Here is a 21,010-nt window from a genome sequence, read left to right as displayed (position 1 = left end):
TTTACTTCTTCCCACTCTTGATTACATGGTAATTCCCCACTGTATACCACAGACACCTACTTAATGTCTTTTATTTTTTTCTTTAATCTTAGAGATAGTGAACAATGTGTTTGTTAGTACCTCTATCAATGTATCTTTAGAGTACTACTGTAAAACAATGCACCACACAGAAAAATCAATTTATTCAATAGCGGTAGAGCATTGTTCCCTTCGGTTAATACGCAGCCTAACTGGCAGTCACCTCCTTCTGCCACACGTTCCCTCTAGCATGTGTCAGAGGCTTACGCTGATCCTCTGCCACCCTGCAGCCACCCAATGCTAAGCTGATTTTGCCCAATTCTGTGGTATTTCAGTCCTTCAGTCCTTCCCTGTCTTCCATTCTAAGCACAGCAAAAATGCTTCAGAGCTTAGCAGCAGCCAAAAGCCAGCTCCTGAAATGAATGGCAATTTGAATGGGTGAACGATACTGTATTCACCATCTACTTTCCCAAGCAGAATGTGGCTTTATGGGCAACTAAATCAAAGGTTTGGTGCAGAAGTAATCTAGATTGCATGCATTCTTTTTGCTCTTCTGCAGAAGTCCAGGAAATTTGGATTTCACTGGGTGCTGGGGGAGGAAGGGGCAAGGTGGTGGAAATCAAGATGTTCCTGAGTCAGGCAGTGTCATTACAAGTTGCCACACTAGTTAGGTGTCTACCCTTGAAAAAGTGGTATCTTCAGTCCTTGTATTTCCTTCTCGGGAGTGTTGTTAATGATTGCTATGGACAACTGGATGTTGAAAGACAGCCACTTAACGTTTTGGATTAGGATTCTTGCCAAAAAGGTATTCTGAATTCTGCATCTAATAGACATACTTCAGCTTGGAATAACTGGGGGCGGGGGGGAACCAAACCCAAAAAACCAGTCTTGTCCTTGGGACCACAATTCACTAGACTTTCATAGTTACATGTTTCTGGCTGTCCTACTTGGGATTAAGTAGGAAGCTCCATTTCTATGATTGATCCTTCCATTGGAGTTGCTCTCCAAACACAGGCAACATTTTCACTCCCTGCTGGAGTAGTTTAAACTCTAGTGAGCTCTTCACAGCTTCCCATGTACATGAGTTGTCCCTGAGAGGTGATCTGAGGTTATAAATGCCTCCTGAGTAAATGCAGCACAGGCTTGGATTTACTGGAACCAGAAGCTACTCTCAAAAAAGTCTCAGTTCTCTCAGGTTACTTTTTATGATGGAAGTGGGCACTCTGAATTAAACTGCCCTGTTTCCCTTGCCTCCTTCCCATTTTCCCTTTGATCAACTAGTCCTTTCCTTACAAAGGGAAATGCCACATCCTACATCTTGTTACATCAATTAGCTGCTTCATCAACATCATGGCAAGTGATACTAGGAGTCCCACGCCACCTTTGCAAAGAGAAACCATAGGAAGGCTACAAGGTCTGGCTGGGAAATGCTCCAGGTCTTCTCTGACAGAGTTTCAAAGGCAGCATGCTGACTTAAAGAGAATCTGCAGCTCAACTGGTAGCGAAGGGGGTGAGTGTAGGACCTCCCTATTCTCGTGGGAAGACTTGAAACCTGGGGAATCCTTGTATGCCCTGCTGCTGCCGGGTGATGATTTGCATTTAGGATCCTGTCTTTTCTGAGCTGCAAGTCAGCATCTCGCTCACTGCCTCCCCTCTTCACAGGTTTTTCCTCAGTTGAAAAGCCAGGAGGAGCGCGCACACACACACACAAAAAAAAACCCCAAACCTCAAGATATGATTCCTCAACAATGCTGGCAGAGACTCAGCACGCCAGGAGCCTAAATGCTGTTCTTTAGGCAACTGTGAGTCCACGTGGTACAACTACCTCTGAGAAGGAAAGCTTTTAGTCCCGCTTACCTTCTGTAGGATGTGGTCAATAATGATGGATAGTAGCTGTATCCAAATGAAAATGCAGCTGGCAGGGTTACAAATCCTCAGGACATGGCATTTGAAGTGAACACAAATTTTAAACAAATATTTTCAGCTATGCTAAGACCACAAGGTACACGTGTAGTTGGAGGTCCCTTTGAAGGACTTGAGCAACAAGAACAAAGAAAGAATATTGTCAAAAAATAATTTGAAACTTAGATTTCTCACTTCTTGTGTTGGGATTGAATGTAATCATTAAGAAAAAAAGGAAATGGGAAGCTGGGCCTGTTACACATTAAGTACTAAGAGCAGTATATCTATGCCAAATAGTCTCCTACTTCCCGTGTAACCTGCTAAAGCAACATCCCTAATCAAGTTGTGTTCCAGCTGGCTATAGCTGTCCAGAGGTACGTACTTTTTTATAGCTCTCAGCACACTTTAAAACATTCCATGTGATATCTGAGCACTCAGAAAACAAAAATGATGCCCTGGGCAGGCTAACTGGTTGTGTCACATTGCAGTAACTGGGACCTTGGGTTACACACGGTCTGGGTTAAACTTGAAGTTAGCAGATGACATAAAACAGAGATTACAGTTCAAAAAGTGCACTCCAAACATACTGTGTCACATCCATAAGTGGAAGCTTGCTTACTCCTGTGTCTTGCTGCTGTTAGAGAGATTGCCCACCAAAGGTAGCTTGGTTTCCCCTCCTGTAGTTTTCCAGAGGGGAATCAGATTCAAGCAGATGAGAAGAGACCACAAAACTAGAACGACAGCAGAAGTCGAAAATTGCTGCCTGTGGCCCAGAGCATAGTTCTTCCCTCTGTCTGTCTCACATTTTTCCATCAAACTCATTCTGCAGCTGCTTTGCCTCCCAGGTTACAAGTGGAGATGTGGATTTGCAAAGTGGCTTGGGATGCAGATGAGGATGCACACAGGGGCCTTGCTCAGGAGAGGAAGGAAAGCTCTTCCAGAGCTCCCCAGGGCGTGAGTGCCACATCTCCCAGGCACAACAGGGCAGCCGTGACACCAGGAGCTACAAAGTTGGCTCTGTAAGAGGGCGGTTGCGTGGGTGCTCCAGAAGTCGTCAGACTGGTTATATTTGGCTGAACAGATGAAGAAGAAAACCAAATCAAGTTATCAGACATGTTACACAATGTTATTTTACTTACTCATCTCCATTTTCTCCAGAATGCCCACAGTTAATCCCGTTTCTTGAAAAATACGTACAAACCTTGTTCCACTGGGAAGGTGTTTTCCCCAGGTCAGTTAGTGAATCACAGCCTTCCCAGAATAATTTTCTTACTCTGATGAAGAGCCTTTTGGGGAGGCCAGAGTAGTGTGCTTATATCAGGCCCCGGTTTGCAGGGGAGGCATTCCAGCTGCATTATTTCCATGTTGACGAACTCATTTCACATCTCCAGTAGCACTGCTTGTGTAAGACTATGAGGACTTCCACGGTGATTCACACGAGAAGGCCCAGCTCCCGCAGCACCTTTCCCTCAGGGGTACCAGAAAAACACTAAAAGCAGCTATAAAATACAGCAAGCATAACTCATCTTTATTGTCTGGTAATTAGTGATAAACAAAAGCCCCAGGCCAGAGATGGACCCACCATTTAAACTATTTTTGACCTCCAGTGAGGCACCGTGTGAAAAGGGACTTTCTTATAAACCTGCTACGTACTGCTTTCACCAGATGGTCCCTAGTTCTTGTTCCTTGAAAAATAGTGAATTATCACTTCGTAGTCCCCTTCCCCGTGCTATTCACACCGCCTTCCCTGCTCGGCCCCGGCTCCTTAGTGCCTCGGGTCACCCCTGCTGCCCTTCCCAGCCAGGCTGCTTCCCCTGTGGGCACCGCTTGGCGCTTATTGACCATTAATTTCACCACCACCCCCCCATGTTGCCCCTCGCCCTAACGAGGCCCCCGAGGCGGCACTGCGCCCTCCGCAGGCCCCTTTTCTGGAGGGATTTCAAATAAAAGCCGCCACGGCCGCGCCTGAGGGGCTGTGCCGCCTCAGCGCCCGTCCCGCCTCAGCGCCCGCGGCCCGCACCGCGGCAGCGCCCCCTGGCGTCCCGCCCGCTCCCACCTGCGCCGCCCGGCGCCTCCCTTCCCTCTCTTCCCTTCCCTCCCTCCCTCAGCCCCGCCGCTGCCGTGAGGGCACGGCCCGGCCCGGCCCGGCCTCGCCATGAAGCTGCACTTCAGCATCACCGCCGCCGAGGAGCTGCGGGAGAGGGGCGGAGGGCGCTACGTGGTGGGCGCGGGGCGGGGAGCGGGCGGCGGGGGCCGGCGGGGCCGGGCGCGGGTCTGACGGCGGTGTGCTTGCAGCTGTACTCGGTGTGCCTGGAGGGCTTCCTGCTCGGCAAGGCGCGGTACAGCCAGCTCCGCCGCTGGGACGCGCAGGTGAGGGCCGGCCGGGGGGTGGCGGGGGAGGGGGGTACCCCGAAAAGCCTCGGTGGGGGCAGCCTGCCGGGTTGTGGACGGCCGTCGGGCCCCGCAGCCGGGCCGGGCCGGGCCCCTGTGAGGGCTGCGGGGCAGGAGGGGCTCTGCTGGCCCTCAGAGGCCCGCTGTGGGATGGGGACAGCGAGCTGTTTCTGCCCCAAGAGGCGTTATTAAAGCCTTCCTTCATGCGAACGCCACAGGGAGGGCGCGCCTGGTCCCAGCCCCTGCCCTCCCACAGGGCCCTCGCAGCCTGCCTGGTCCCCCTGATGCTGTGCTGTCGGAGGGGCAGAGCCGCTGCTTGCGGGGCACCAGGGTTTGCAGGGTGAAATCCAGCAAAAAACTGAGAGGCAAATAAAAAAAAAAAGCCAAGGGGTGTGGCAGAAGGGTATGGTAAGCTGCCTTAATGGAAAACATTGGCCAAGCAGCAGCAGCTGTGGACTCCGAGTACCTCTTTTCCTTGGCTTCTGGGCGAGAGGTGCAATTGCTTTATTAGGTTCTTTAATCCTATGAACAGCTCTAGAAAGTGTGTAGAGGTCAGTCTGGGCAAATTGCACAGTCAGTTGCAGCATTTTTTGGACAAGCCAGGGGTTAACTGAGTGTTGGATCCTTTGGCCCAAATTGCCTAAGCATCCTAAGTACCTCAGGAGTGACCCTTTCCACGCAGGCAATTACAAAACAGCTGGAACACTGGAGTACTCCAAGGAATCATGGGCATCAGGGAATAATACATGGCCCCAGCTAACTGGAGTGGATTATCTCAGGGTGAATCCTCTTGTTTATTTCCACTTGTGTTTTGTTTCTTGTCCAAGTTGCCTCTGTCCCTTTCCCTTCTACCCTTTCTCTGGTTTTCTTAGAAAGATAAAAGGGAGCATGTGACATTGAGCTCCTCTGTGGAACCAGAGTGGCCACAAGCCTTCTCTTTGCTAGCCTGATCTCTCTGGCCTTTGCCAGTCCTTGGCTCCAAGTGAAATCTCTCCCAGCTCTTCTGTCAGTCTGGGTGTACACTGTCATCCCTGCTAAGCAGCCTTATTTTACCTTGAGAACCCTGTTTTAGGGCCTTGTTTGATGAATGCTTCTCGTGGTAGTGGGTTAGGTAGAGGGTCCTTCTTTTGGCAGCCTCCTTGCTGTGCTCTCAGTTGCAGTGATGGGACCACTCTGGAGCAGTTTTTCAGCCAGGCAACTCCAGGTGGGGATTGGTCCATCTCTCCCAACTGTGTGACTGCACAAGCAGTTGGAGTAGCACAGCTAAAAGGCAATTGAGTCAGCAGTAGGGCTGCCATGGGAAACAATGTTTGCTGAGGTGTGCTCTTGTGCCCCAGAACTGCAATTCTTTTCCCTGTGGAAGCTTGCATGTAATATTTTGCTTTTATCCAAAATGCCCCGTTAACAACGTATCTGAACTAATAAACCAGGTTATATATTTGCTTGCTTTTTCTTTAAGGCTTACTGTTTCTTGCTCAAGAGGTTTTAGCTTCGTTAATGCTCTCAGCAAAATCTTTCCCTTGTCTGCATCCTCTGTAACTGAGAGTTTTCCTCTTGCTGGGCTTTACAACTCGTTAGCTGACTTTTATTTTTAATTCCTTCATTCCTGCTGTTGGTAGCTGCCATACTTGGTCATAAAGCTTACAACTACACTGTTGTCCCTGAATTGTCTTCCCTATACTTGTGTGAGGCTGCTAGTCTATAATTATTATATCCTTTTCTGCTTATTTTTCTTGAAATACTCTGTTAATGTAGAAAAATGCACACATATGAGAAGTCTTAAACTCCAGGATACAGTAACTTCACCCTCCTGACCAGATCACAGGTAGTGTCCACAAAGCCTGACAGATACAACAGTTGTGTGATGGATGCAGGACATAAATTAGAAATAAGCTTCCCCATGGACAGACTTCTGCATGATTATACTTGATGGTATTTCTTGAACACTATTGTGGAGGATCTGTCTCTGACCTCTGTTGGATGTGTTGCTGACTAGTTGTGCCTCTGATCTCCTTCAGGGTGGCAGTTTCTAAAGCAGTGCTATTCCACCTCTACAAGCTCCTTTCCTAACTTGTGATACAAAATTGGGACATAATTTTTGTTTGTGATGCTGCGCTTTACCTGCCCCTTTTCTCTTGCTGTGCATTTTCCTGCTCCCCATCACTTTATATTCTGAGAGTGCTTCTGTTGTTTGACACTCCCAAACTTTGTTCCTCACTGCCTCCCAGAGCTGTTGTTCTCTACAAAAGGACTGTCTGAAGGAAGCAACTGTTCAGAGGCAATGTAGTGTGATGGAGTGTATGATGTTTCAGATACACTGTTGAATGGGTACTAACTCTGAGCAACACTTCCTTACCTCTAGCTGCCTTACCTCCAAACAGGATTCTTAGCCTTAAGCTGAGCACCCAAGGCAAATGGTGTAGAGGAGGTGTGAACAACCAAGAATGATATCCTAAAAGAGATCTTGCTTAGAAGGAGTTGCTTAGGCAGGGCTGGCAGGAATGCTGAGCAGAGCAGTGCAGCTTTAGCCTTTCTCCTCCTGTGGAGATAGGCACTTGGCTGTGGATTGCCAGAAGGTGCCTGTCTTGGTCTAAGGATTTACTCCCTTGACCTTCTTCTGGGAGATGGGGCTTTGTGTTGGCTGTAAAAGGGTGCAGAGGTGGCTCTGCCTTCTCCCCTTTTGCCCCTTCTTTTAGGAGCTAGAGCATTCAATTGTGGGAAATCCAGTTTTTGTTCCCTTCTCTGTCTTGAGTATTTAGGTATTAAGTATTGGCAGTAGGAAGGACAGTTGAAGGATCAGTCTCCCTTTGCTCGGGATGAACACCATACACACTGGGCAGTGTTCCTTATTGTTTGCTCTTGCTGAACTAAGACTTGTGTAGCCGTTCTCTGCAAATGACTGAAGAGCTTCAGCAAGAGTGTTGATGGCAGATGGATGTGCATTTCAAGGATCTAAGCTTTGGCCCTAGATTTATACAAGGACAGATAGACAGTGCTCTGTACTGTAGCCGTGTTCTCCTCTGGCTTTAGTTCTGTGGGGACTGTACACTGACCAGAGTACCCTGATAGAGCTGTGGGTCTTTATTCTGCTTATGGAGAGGTAAGGCTCTCTTGCAAGAATATACAAGCGACAGGAACTTCTAGAGTGGGGTTAGAGATTACCTGGACAGTGGTTTGTGTGCTAAAAATGTTACTGGATTTCCTTGAAATTGAACAGTTACTCAAGACACAGGCCCTCCCTCGTTTCCACCTTTGTGATGTTTGCATTTGGCTTTTCAGTTTGGCAGCTGCTTAGTGTGTCCCTCTCTAAACAAATATCCTAATAATGAACTTATATTCTGTTGTAGGACTGAAAGGAACAGATTGTTTCTTGCAATTGTTGGGGTATTCACTGGTTTACTTCCAGGCAGGGAGTAAATAGGAAGTGTCCTCTGTAGGAGTAAGAGTAAAATAAAACACTGATGGATTCTGGTCATGATGCCAGCCTCTACTGAGTCATTTAGCAGCATCTGTGATTGGCGTGAATGACTGTTGGAAAAATAGTTCTAACAAATCTGTTAATCGTGATAAAGCAATTGGTAAAAAGGAATTAAATATAGAAAATAGGGGTTTTTTTTAAAACTTCATTTAGCCAGTCATGTACCAGAATAGTCTCATACCTTTGATTGCTTGGACAGTTTCTGCATACATACATTTAAATTTTCACATGAAAAATATTTAAGCATTTTTAATCTTAGAATGGTGTCTCCTCCTTTTTTTAATATTTAATCAGGTAACTGAGAAGGAAATGCCCAGAGGCCTGTTCATTCTGTATATAATCCATACATAATAGCTTTATAGTTATAATGCTGCTCTATTTTTTCAGTTTAGTACTTTTGTTTCTGGTGCTCCATCTGACTTCAGCATCTGCACACCTATGATAGAGCATGGCCCTGGGTGAAATAGCTCATCTAGACAGCATAGGCAGGACCTGACACCAAAAAGCAAACCCATGGGATTAGACTAAATAGGAGATGATTAATTCTGGTCAACTACAACTTTAAAACTGATGATGTCTCCTGCTGCAGAGGGGAATATATATTGCAGAAAGATGAAGAAGAAACAGCACCAACTGTGGCATGTGTCTTTACTCCCCTTTTTGGAGAGATTAGCTCTTAGGCCTTAAAACTGTCATATTTAGGGAAGCTGCTCTGTCTCTTTCAGGTAGAAGTCTTGGAGGAAGAATGAGTACCTCTTCTACCAGGTTGGCACATCCTGTCTGGGCTTGCAGCACAGTCAGATTTAAGCTTGGTTTTGTGATCCAGTCTCCTGTGGGCTTTCCTGTCATTTGTTCTTGAAGCTGCCTCTGGGGTGGGGACGTGGAAGTGGAGCTGTGCCCAGCCTTGGTGCTGGGTTGTGGGCTGAGGCAGGACAGGCCCAGGTGGGTGCTGTGTGTTGTTGATGGGAGCTGCACATAATGTCTGCAAAGAAGCTGCTTGGTCAGGCATGCAGAGAGGCCAAAGGATGGAAGTGCTCCCCTTAGACAGCTTGTGGAGCAGGATGGCTTGGAAGTACCTGTCTGGTCAAGTAGGTCCAGTCAAGACAAAACAGCAGTGCACAGGGCACCCTGGCTTGGGGCTGAGACAGGTGTCTTCTGTGGAGTGGCTTTAGAAACAAACCCAGAGCCTCGAAAAAATGGTCAGAAGCAGATTTTGGGTAGGGGACCTATCTCTCATGGTGGTGTTGGCCTGGTAGGGCAGCAGACCGTTGGCACCTGCCACCACCAGGTACAGTGTTGTTGTTGACTTGCATATAAAATGTAGCCTAGGCTGTTGGGCTTGTGAAGACAAGTATTAGCTAGTTCCGTTCTGCTAGAATGAAATTTCATACTGGTGGCTGATAGTCTGGTGGACTTTCAATGCTGTACACAAATACACACTTAAAGCTTATGGGCATTTTTCTTTAATTCTTTGAGATGTGAAAAAGTCTAATCAATTGGGAGAAGTTTCTCTTCTCTGTAGCCCAAATCCTGAGGACACACAATTACATTTCAAGAAACTTACCAAGCAGCTGGCACTGAGATGAATTAATTATTTTTTTTAAGTAGGCCAGAGTCTCGGCTTGTGCAAACTGATGATAACAGACAGCACCACTTTGTGTAGGTGAGGCATGGCCTGAACACAGAGGGAAGAGAGAGGACCTCCTTGTTGTCAATGTGGCTCTGGCTTTCTGACTTCTGGCAAATTTTTTTGCTGTATCTCCTCAGTTTGCCTGCCTGTAGAGCAGAGATAATTTTTCAGTCCCTGGAGGAAAATCACATATGTGAAGGACTTTGAAGATAAAAAGCACTCTGTACTAGCTATTACTGTTAGCTTTACATAAAACCAAAGCATGTAGTGTTATCTAACTCTTATGCTGTGTATCTCAGAGCAATTCATACATATCTAATAATCAAGAACTCAGAAATAGCAGTGTGTTGCCAATGTAGTTAAAGTGGAGCTGTGAGAATATGCCTCACTCCTGTTTTAGCCAACAGGCAGGAAAAGGTATTGCTAATTCTTGCAGTAGTAAACTTTTTTTTTTCTTCAAGCTTCAGCTGCTGGAGTCATGTGAAAGACTTGGGCAGCTGGGGCCAGAGGGAAAATGTCATCTTTCATAGGATTTAGTGATACTAATTGCTGAGTCGAATACTGGTGCTTAAAATTTAATTAGTAGTAATGTCTCAGCATACTATAGGAGTCTCATTTTATGGAACAGATGCCATATTGTTTTTATTTAGGTGAAAGAATGTTTCCAGGCAAACTTGCTGTATTTTCCTATGCTTGTTAATGTGCATATTGGGAAGGTGAAGATAGCTTATCTTTCATTTGAGATAATTTGCCTATAGTAGAGAATTTTTACACTTCCAAGTGACCAGCTACTGCCCAAACCTGTATGGGAACTATCTTATGTTATTGAGAGATAATGTAATTGTGGTCCTCTAGTCCTTTCAAGTCTGTTTATAAATGAGGTAGGATTTGTACAGAGACATTATGCTCTTATTAGCCAGCTGATATAGCTGGAGGAAGAATGAAACTTTCAGATAGTTTGTTTTCATGAAAGATTCTCTGTATTTTGTTGTGGCTTTTTTTTTTCTTTGACAATATTGGATGATCTGATAAAAATTAGCATCTCTCATGCACAAAATAATAAAAGACTCTGAGGTAGCACAAGTCAAGGGCAGAAGTCTCCAGCTCTTAAAAAGTAGTTCTGTGGGTATAGATCAAATAGTCTGTATGAATGTATTGGGAAGAGAAGACCTCTGTAACCATACCTTATTTGTCCATGAGGTGTATAAGACCTAGCTGATAAGCTTAATACAATGCTACTTTTCTGGCTTGGAGTAGGAGCTCAGAAGTGTTAAGACTGTAAAAATGAGAAACCCATCAAAAGAGGTTGCTCACTTGGGCTGTCTTCTGGTGGCTGCATGGGCAAAGGCTTTCCCCTCACTGTGGGCCCTGAGGGCCATCAGGGAGGTGCTGTGTGGGTACCTCATGCCCTTTGTAGGTCATCATATCTCGCTGTCAAAACAAGAGAGCATTCAAAGCTCCTTGGAAACTATGAATACTTCTTTACTGATGTGAGCTTTCCTTTGGCTGTTTTGCAGCTGAGGCAGCTTTTTGGGAATGCTGTGCCTGCTTTCCCTCCGAAGTTTTACCTGGTAATGACCAAGTCGATGGCAGATGAGAGACGGTCTCAGCTGGAGCAGTACCTTCAGAATGGTAAGCTTGGCTATAACAACTTGATCAGCTTTTATATGTAGGGCTTAGACCTTTGAGGTTGTGTCTACAATTGTGACTGCAGGGTGCTTTACCTTCTATACTGAGATGAGTAAGGGTGTATCTAAAAGTCTGGGGCTAAGTGTGGCAGCCCTGTCCTGTCTGTTGTTTCACTGCCTCTAGAACAGCAGCATATCATATTTCTTTTATTTCTGAAGTGGCTGCCTTTCTGCAGTTTTCCCAAAATGTAAGGGTGTAGTTTCACACTAAACTAAAGCCAACTTGGCCTTCTGGTGTCAGCCGGTAGTCTGGCTGTTCCCTGCTCTTCCAGATCAGTGAGCTGAGCCACCCATTCCTGCTGCTTCAAAACTGCCAGAGCTGACACGGGGCCAGGTGTGAGAACTCATGGCTGGTGACTAAAAGAGGGAGGCAAAAAAGACACGCACTTGGACTGGTAGAAGTGTAATATGGAACTGGGCTCTGCATAAACCTCTTCCCTTCAAGGGTTTCCAGGCAGACTTGTGAGAATTATAACAAGAGTTTGTAGAAAAATTAAATCTTGGGCACAATGTGTTTTGGCATAAACCCGGTCTGCAGGATCCTTAGAATGCATCTTGTGAGTTTCACGTAAGCCAAGAAATAAAAAAATATGACAATTTCAACTGTCCATAAAGAAGGGTGTGTGAGGGGATAAGCTTAAAGAGGTTTTGTAGCCTCTGGCCTCAGATACTTTGTGACAAGACTTACAAAACATTCTCAAAATTAGTCTTTAAAATCTTTTTCACTTGGGTATTCAACAGTTCCTTTTAGAGTTACTGGCCATGAGTGACCATGGAGTTATGTGACCAAGAACCTTACTGTAGTCTTGCTTTGGGAGAATAGCAGCACTACATGTATTTTGCACTGTTCATAGCTTCAGCGATTTAACAACAGGCTAGCGAAGGTAGCTGTGCAGGAACCAAAGGATAAGTAAAACAGCACTGACAGTTTAACCTACAGTCATGTTGTATACATCTTGGTTTTAGACATATTTTCCTGTTTTCCTCTTGTTTTACAGTTACTTTGGATTCAAATATTACCAATAGTGATGTCTTCATAGGTTTTTTCAGAAAGCTACAGCAGGTAAGTTTTGAATTTTTTAGCCAGATTTTGTTATATGAAAGAGTTGAAATATTATCCTACCTCCAGAGTTCAAGGCTTCCTTTGCTATCTTCCTTAATTTGAGTTCTTAGCGTATTGGTCTGTCTTGTAAAGCAGTGAGCTCCGATGACAGTGCTGTCTGTGGAGCCTGGGTGGCAATAATAATAGTATTGCTATTGTTGTGTCCATGTATGAGCTTGTTTCTCACATGAAAAGAACTATTTGCTTTGTTTTTATATCCTGTGGCATATCTGATGAATCTTTTGCCTCTAAACAGTTCCCAGAAGAGTCTTTGTGAGAGCTCAATAGAAGGATTACACACATTCTTGGATTTTGCAACTGTAAATGCTTTTTGGTAGTGTCAGTGCTTTGGACTGATAAGTGTATTGATGACTGCTGTGAAAATGTCGTGTTCTCTTATCTTACAGCTGTAGTGATGGGCAGAATCTGGCATGTATTTGGGTTGTTGCAACCTAGATGACTCTTGAAATCGGTTTTTATGTGGTCCATGACATGTATGATCTTTCTTGGCAGGCTTGGAGCCTGGATAGCTCTTGCTTGTGTCTGACTGCTGTAAGATGCCATATGTCCCTTTTCTTCCCTTACCTCCTCTCCAGCTGCCATTGTTCTTATGAGGATAGTAGTGTTTTGGAGCAGGTGGGTGCAGTATGACTCCAACAGTGTTTTCAGGAAGGGGATGCTGCATTAGTTTTCTAGGAAGTGCTTGGCATGCTGCTGGTGCTGGTGTAACCTCACTTGCAGTGAGCTGTTCTGGAGAGAGGGGATGTTTTGAAGGATAGAGTAAGAATTTTGTGGCTCAAGAACTCTTCACTTGCTATGTGTGATTAAGGTATGTAAGGGGAGGTCAGAAAGGCTATAGAAAATGGTGTGAAGGAGTATTCCTAACAAATTCTAGAAAGGTTTTTCCTATATACTTTGTAAATAAAAAGGTAGTTTATTTACAGTCTCTTAAATTCAGACCTACTGAAGTGCTCAAGATAGTGAATCCCTTTCTGATTAGGGATTTCTTTCGTGAGAAACAGTCTCTTTTTAGTTCTGATCCAATGCCTGTTATAGCCCTACAGATAACTCCCAGCAATTACTGCTGAGTCTTAATTAGTCTTGATAAGACTGATAATAGGTCTGCTAAAGAAAGTTAAATCCATCAGGAAAACTTGTAGTTTGCCCTCAAACACTGCCAACTGGCTTTTTTTGACAAAGTTCTGGCAGGAAATAGCTCTTCAAAATGCATGTTTGCAGTGTTTAAAGATGTCTTTTGGCATGCCAGTATTGTGGATTTCTCTTAACATACCATCAGAAATGATATTTTGTATTTAGGTTTTTCATCACTGCAGGCCCTTTTGGTGAAGAGGCGTGACTTGATAAGTACATGTGTAATACTTTCTTGATATACAGGTTATGTACATATGTGTGTGTGCTTATTAAGGCATGTGATGGCAGTGCTGCCAACAGCAGTTATTTTGTAGAGTTCAAAGTAGGCACTTAATTATACCTTAAATGTTAGTGCAAGGTCAATACCTTCTGAAGACTTAAATTAACCCAAATTTCTGTTCTACAATACAGTGGATTTTCATAGATGATGTTTAGGCTTTCTGCTTGGCAAAAACAGTAGTTCTCCAGCTTTTTTTGTTTAAAATTTAAACTTAAAATGATTGTGCATACATAAATTACTGCTTCATAATACAAATAGCAGTAGTGCTTTATGTGTTCTTTCATTATGGTAAAGAACAAACTCTGAAGAGAGATCATGTAACTCTGTGAAAGACAGGAAGGCATCCACTGTCATTAGCTGTGCACAGTGCCTTTAACTGGTGTAACTGATGGCTGAATAAGTATTCATTTTGGCTATTAAAGAATCTCGTTCAACAAACTGGCTTTTGCATGTTCCGGTATTTATTAGAATACTGTGACTTGTGAGATTTATTATGGCAGAGTGACAAAATTTCTATAACAGCATTGAAAGACATGGAGTGAAGTTCATCTTTAAAGCACCTCTGTACTGTTCTTTTGTTCTCCATTGTTAAAGATGTGTAGGCAGCACTTAGCATCCTACACATTGCTTAGGAGTGAAAACAGTTAGGGTTTCAGTGTTACTGCTACTTAGTGTTAGAAGCACGCATTACCCCACGTATTGCAAGAGGGATGATTAATGAAAGATTCAAGAATAAAACATCATTAAAATGATGAAATAGCATGCTCCTTATCTGTCAATGACATGGATTGGCTTTGACTTATCAGTCTTGGCTACCTGAAACCAGTTAGTGCACACCTGTACAAGCAACCTGCCAGCTAATGTGGGAGAAGTGGCAGAGTGGACTGCACTGCACTGCAGGTGGCAATGAATGGGAAGCAGTCAGCCACTTTTCTGCCACCACAGCTATTTATTGAGCACAGATCTGTCTGCAGGTAAAACCAGTGCAGCTTTTATAATAGAAACCTTCAGTTTTAATAGAATGAGTAGATAGGAAACCAGAGGTGAATGAGATTGCTAGGCTAGGGTTTTTGTTGTTTGTTTTTTTCCTAAAAATGCTACTGCTGACTTTTTTCACCTTCACTTCTGTCTTTATGAGAGAGAATAGAGCAGTCCTCTCAGGTAGTCTGCTAGTGGTTGCTTCACTTTCTTGACTTGTCTTAAAGACAGCAGTATTTAAGCTTTTAGCTGAAGATATTTGTATAGGTCACTGACTAAAATAGAAGATGCAAAGGAAAAATCAAACTGAATTTAAGACCTTTTTTGTCCTTGTCCTGTGTTTTGCTTCTGAATAGGGTTGTGAAGGGTGTGCCGAGACCAGCACTCCCTGGAGTGGGAGTGCTGTGCAAGAACCATGGCTTTACTGCAGCTGCCTGACCGTGTTGAACATGACTCATCTGTGTCTGCACTCAGCATCACACCAACCAGCTATATCCCCTGATCATATCTAACAGGGCAAACTTTTGAAGTGGGGACAAGCCCATGCAGGTTAACCCTGCTTTCCAGGCCTCTGTTTTTGCCCAACACCACCTTTACCTGTTGCATAGGTTGTTACAGTTTACTCCTTATAGCAGGCATGCTCTGGCTGTTTCCCTAGCAACCTAATCTCATGGGAGAAGTTGTCAGGGGACAGCAGGGCTCCTAACACATGGGTAAGCAGCTTGGCACAATGGGTGCTTTGTTCAAAATGAACATTGCTGAAATATTTACCAACACTATCATGTAGCAGAGTTGAACAACCGAACCCATAACCTCCCTGCCCTTCCACTCTTCCAAACTCTGCAAACTTGGCCAGTGACTAAGCTGGAGAGACAGATTAAGCATATGCCCTACTACCTCCAGCTCCTAAAGACAAATGGCACAGTTTTTGCAAGAAGTCATTAATGAGATGAGACTGTTGTGGCTGTGTTGCCTTCTCCTTTTTCATCAGGAGAAAGATAGTACAAGCAGGTACATACATCCCTATCAGTCTCATTTTAATGGAACTCATCTATATCCTTGAATGTAATCTGAGATCATGGTCTCTCTCTGTATTAGGCACCCATGGAGTACTGTGGTGTATTCAGGATGCAGCTGTGAGGACAGCCAGTCATTATGCTTTTATGAATAAAATTGAGGCTGATTTCCTTGCAGCAGCAGAGGTTTGGAGTTAGTGATCTAGGAGGCTGACCTTTTCCAGTCTGTGTTGCTGGTAAACAGCAACCTTTAGCATGAGCAAAAGGATTCAGGTGTTGGCAAAAGGACAGATGAAAAGTTTGAGTGCTTGAGGAAAGCAAAGAGCAAACCAGTGCCTGATAACAGGCAAAAAGCTGTGTTCTCCTGTGGTCCTTCACCAAAGGACTCCAATGTAAGGTGGTTTTCCTTTCAAAGAGCAAGCATGAGGCCAAGGATTGAATACTGTAAAAGAGCTGTGGTGTGTATGCTATCGAGAGCATAGGTAAATCATAACCCAGAAATCTGCAGGTGTTACCAGGAACCAAAGCTGGTCTGATCATGGGCTGCACTTTCTTGGATAGAGCCCCTGTCTCTGACCATGCAGCCTCTGCTTTTCTGCACTTGCAATGCACCTACCATTTGTGCACGCAATGGAGGAATGCATGTTTGCAACATTTGTCTGTACTTGCAGTAACTCAGAAATGTGTTTGGATGTGTATGTATGCAAATAGCAGTCAGGCTGAGTATCTGATTTCAGCACTGGTCTAAAAACGTTATTTCTTTCATACCAAACCAGGTTGGGTTTGTTATTTATGAACTTCTATTTCAAAAGTGCAGCTGGCCAGAAATCTGAATTTCATGTGGGAAGTTCCCATACTTGCAGATTTTTATTCTGTGATGGCCAGGGGGGAAGGTTTCTGGCACAGAAAGTTCTGAAGAATTTTAATTCAAGGATGTCTGTTTTATTTGTTTTTCAATATTAAGATGCAATTCAGTCCCCTGACCTGCTGTTCTTTTCAAATAAGTTGTAATAAGGGCCTCTGTTCTCACCCTTTCTCCTTTTATGGCCCATGCTTCTTAGCTGAACAACAAATCCATTGAGAGCTTGCTGGGGGTTCGGACTGGTGTTGACCTCTGTTAAAACAAAATCACCTAATTTTAATTTTTCTAATGGAAAACTGGGAGCTAAAAAAAAAAATACCCAGGTATCTTTTTTCCTGTGAGGGAACTATATAATAGGTATCTTCTGGGTTTTTTTTGTTTGGTTTGTTTTTTTGTTGGGTTTGTGGTTTTGTTTTGTTGTTGGTTTGGGGTTTTTTCTTTTTCAAAACTGTTCTTTTCATCAAAACCAAAAAATGAAGAAAATCCCTCACCAGCGCTGTGTTATTCTGTATTCTTATATTAATGACTGAGCTGTGCTTCAAGCTACTGGGGCAGGCAAGTGGGGAGTAGGCAGTAGTTCTAGATTTTTCAGGAGATTCTACCACAGCTAATAGTGACTGCATTAAGGGAAGATTCAAATAAGCATTATTAAGGGATACAATAAAGTGTCCAATTCTAGTTACATAGCATGTTCCCTGAACTGAAGGAGCAAACCTGTAGGAAACAAAAAGTACTACTGAACATATACTGTTGCCAAAGCACAGGGGTTTTTTGATGTTGGTGCCTGTTTTGAGTAGATGAGACAATGACTCCACTGCTTTTTCCAAAACTAAAATAGCAGCCTGGGAGAAGATCTGAACTCTTCTGACTCACTGCTGCAAATTTCTTTCAGAAGTATTTTTCTGTCCATTTTGGAAGTGGTTGGGATTGCCATGTGCACTTACTAAATGGATTATTGCTAACACTGATAAGTGCTCTTCTCTTTGTATTTGTATGAAGTTATGCTGGATTCTCTTGTGTTGTTTTAGCAGCATGTCTGTATTTGTATTTCTTCACTTAACATTGTCTTCTGCCTTACAGACTGCACTGTTTCCTCCTTTTGTTTTTTATGTAAGTAAATTTTTTTGGTCTCAACAATACTTTGCTGATAAGAGGCTAAGGACAAATATTTGACACTGAAGAATGTGTGGCGTTTCTGGCATGGACAGTTCTGCCTTCTGGGGTAAAAGCATGTGATAACGGAGACGGGTCGGGGGGGAAATCCCCAAAACCAACAGTTGAAGATAATTCTTATTTTTGGTTTGCTGTGTCATAGCCATATTAAAAGAACAGTAATCAAAAGTTGAAGATAAGAAAGTAGGGAATTTGTCCCCAAGACCATGAAATGAAGCTGTGCCTGTAGTTCAGTAGGGTCAAATAAGATAAATTAAAGCAGTTTTAAAAAGAAGACTTTGGAAACTGCTGGTTTAAGTATTAAACAGTGGTACTTAATGTGACCATTCTAGATGGAACTGAGACTTTCTTTTCTCTAATACATCCTTTCTTGTAGTTCCTCAAATTAATCTGCCTACTAATATGTTGCATGGTCTTCCTGGAGAATTCAAACTGCCTGGAAGTAGCCTGAAAGTTTGGAACATGCTTTTCTTCCCCTCATCATTGCAGAGTAGTGAGGTTGCAAGTAGGGCAGGGTGCTGTGAGGTGTGACTCCCTTTGAGTGGCAGAAGGGTAAAGTACCTTTGTGTGTCTGATGGTGGGCTGCCACAGTGGATGATGTAGCCTGTACCCAGGCTGTGAAAGCTGCAGGAGCAGCAGTGAGGATCTGGCAGAAGTAGATGCATAAAGTCTTCCACGTCCTTTCCCTATGGAAGCTTCAGCATTAGCAGCCCGCACCCAGAATGCTTACTGCAGTGTGTGAGCCTTTGCTCACTGATTTGCACTGCTGAGTCCTGGGTAGTAAACTGGCTATATAGTGATGTGCTTGCTTTTTGTCCAGTGTCAGTAATGTTACATGTCTTTATCTCATTCTGAAGTTTGCATCTCATGTTTGTTCCACATTTCACATATTTTTATCACATGTGAAATGTTTCATACCAAAATATGTGTGCCAAAGGCATTTGTGAGGAAGTGTCTGCTACTTCCCTGTTGAGGAAAATAGTAAAGTACTCTGGTAAGCACAGGAGGTGATCCTTGATGTAAGAGAAAGAGGTGCTTTTGTATCTCCACAGAAGCAAAGTAATGCTTATTTTAATTAAGAGAAGTGAATAGACCTGTCTCCTGGATAAGGAAGAAATTAGCTTGGGGGTAAAGATTAAATCTGTGTGGATCCCCAGAAGGGCTTCAGACAGGACATTTGCTTATGCCTTGAGAAGAGGTTTTCTTGTTCTTTAATATGTGCAAACAGACGTGTAGGCATGTAGCTAGGTGAAATACTGGGTGTCAGTAAAATCTGTGGGAAGTCTGTTTAAATAAGAAAGATCATTTTGGTTTGGTTTTCCTCAAGACTTTTTTTCCTCACATATCATTCTACAAACTTGTTATAACATGTTCTTAATTAAGAGTTATTTCAAGGTAAGATCAAATGCAAACAAAAAGTGTTTTCTTCCACAACATCTAAAAATTAAGCCAGATTTATTGGAAAATGTGGTCTTCCTGACCCAAAAAAGTTACCAATCTGAGCTGAGTTAGTTAACTAGAGTCATACATCCTAGCATGTTCTCCAGGATAACCAAAGAGGGGTAATGGAGCACACAGCACAAACGTCAGCCCTGCCACCCTGTTCTTGCTGACATTGTAGGAGTCGGGAGATGCTCCTATATACAGGCACCATGAAGACTCTGCAGCAAGATACCAAGAGTACTTGAAACCTAAGGGCTCCCAGGGAGTCTCCCATATCTTCCTACCAGGCTAGCAAAGGTGGATTCAAGAAATTAAAACTTAATGTTGCATGTAGTATGTACAATTACAGCATTTTCCTCTACTATGAATCTCAAGTGAAGTACCTCTTCTTAATAAAAATGCCAGAAGGACCATTGCTGTCCTCTGATACAGGGCAGTCAACAGGAAGAGAAGCTGCAGTGATGAATTTCTGCCACCTCATCCAGATGCATCCCCAAGGGAGTCATCAAACTAGTCTCCATCCTCTTGAAACAAGTAACTGACTTCTCATGCATAGCAAGGCATGGAGCTTTCTGAATCTGAGCTCAGGAAAGTCTTTTAGGGAAATGTAAAGTCTTGATAAAACCAGTGGAGAATACCCCATTCCTGTGTACTACCTCATTGTTAGAGATGTGTGCTTTACTTCTGGTCTGACTGTGTCTATCATCAGCTGACAGCCAATGGATCTGGCTTCTGTACTTTAGTTTTCCAGACTGCAAATCACCCCTTTCTTACATCTAGACATAAGACAGTTCTCTGAGGTCACTTACTTGAGACTGTTTTCTCATGACCTAAATGCTTTCAGGTTTCTTCTTTATATCCCCTCTCCATTTGTGGTGGTTTTGAACCTTGGGTGCTGGCACTGCACAGTATTCTAGTAGCAGTGGCTCTGGTACATTAAGATACCATAGCCTCATTATTCTCACTGGAGGTTTTCCTATTTATAGGTATAGGGATACATTTTTTTCTCTTTCACAAGATGGTGGCTTTGAATATTGACATGCAGCAGTTTATCCACCTCCTCTTTTTAGAGTCTCTGCTTCCTAGGACAGTGACTGTATTGTTCCTACACACACTGAGACACTAGGTAACCTGTGCTCAGCTTAACATCGAAGTGACCCTCCTCTAATTCTGCAATATCTTCCCACCTGCTGTTCTGCATATGTTTTTTTTTTGTCATCTGCAAGCTTTAACAGTAATTTTAGTAACTTACTGTTTAGTAAACAGTAATTGCAATTGTTTATTTTACTTGAGTAAACAGGGAAAAGGAGCATCAGCAACTTCAGAAGGGCTCCAGCAATATGGAAAGCAATAAAACTGTGTTCTGTTTTTGCCTAACAGGATACATTTAAGATCCAAACCCAGAGAGCCTTTTTGGATGTTTATCTTGCTGATGGCAGCAATATTAGACTTGATATCCAGACATCGGACACTGCAGAAAGAATATTAGAGGTAACGGGTTTCTAGAATTGTGTTGAATTTTTCCATTTGTGAGAAGTGGGCAAAAATGAAGATAATTTCAGTCAGGAAAGGATAAAATTCCCTATCTGAAGACATACAAGAATATCTTCTGTGTTTTTTGAGGGGTTTATTGTACCAGGGGTGTGGGGGGGTGGAGGGTGTTGCTGATTTTGCAGATGAGGAAAATGATTCTTACATTTGTCCACAATTTACCTCTTCTTAATGTTACACACCATCTGCTTCTATGGCATTTGGCTGTCAAGTTCTGGTTTCCTTTATATGTGATAGAATCAGAAAATATATACAGTCCTTATGGGGACATATTCTTAATTAACCCCCCCTTTGGTTTAGCATAGTGTGGATGAAAGTGCTTGAACACTGTAGTCAGAAATGGTCT

At 43.5% G+C, this 21,010-nt stretch overlaps 1 protein-coding gene across 2 annotated transcripts in view; it reads left to right on the top strand.

The window, feature by feature from the left end:
• Positions 1–4,010: 4,010 nt before the first annotated feature.
• The window catches only part of SNX31 (sorting nexin 31), a 31,766-nt gene continuing 14,766 nt past the window's right edge, over positions 4,011–21,010 (top strand). For both annotated transcript variants that reach the window (XM_075023706.1, XM_075023705.1), the window contains exons 1-5: positions 4,011–4,141; positions 4,216–4,290; positions 10,937–11,051; positions 12,106–12,170; positions 20,494–20,604. In XM_075023706.1, coding sequence (XP_074879807.1) covers positions 4,076–4,141; positions 4,216–4,290; positions 10,937–11,051; positions 12,106–12,170; positions 20,494–20,604 — 432 coding nt within the window. In that variant the 5' untranslated portion in view covers positions 4,011–4,075. The remainder of the gene's footprint in view (positions 4,142–4,215; positions 4,291–10,936; positions 11,052–12,105; positions 12,171–20,493; positions 20,605–21,010) is intronic.

The sequence above is a fragment of the Buteo buteo genome, chromosome 3 (assembly GCF_964188355.1).
Source record: "Buteo buteo chromosome 3, bButBut1.hap1.1, whole genome shotgun sequence".
In the NCBI taxonomy this organism is placed as follows: Eukaryota; Metazoa; Chordata; class Aves; order Accipitriformes; family Accipitridae; genus Buteo; species Buteo buteo.
This window is presented reverse-complemented; position numbering and strand designations above follow the sequence as displayed.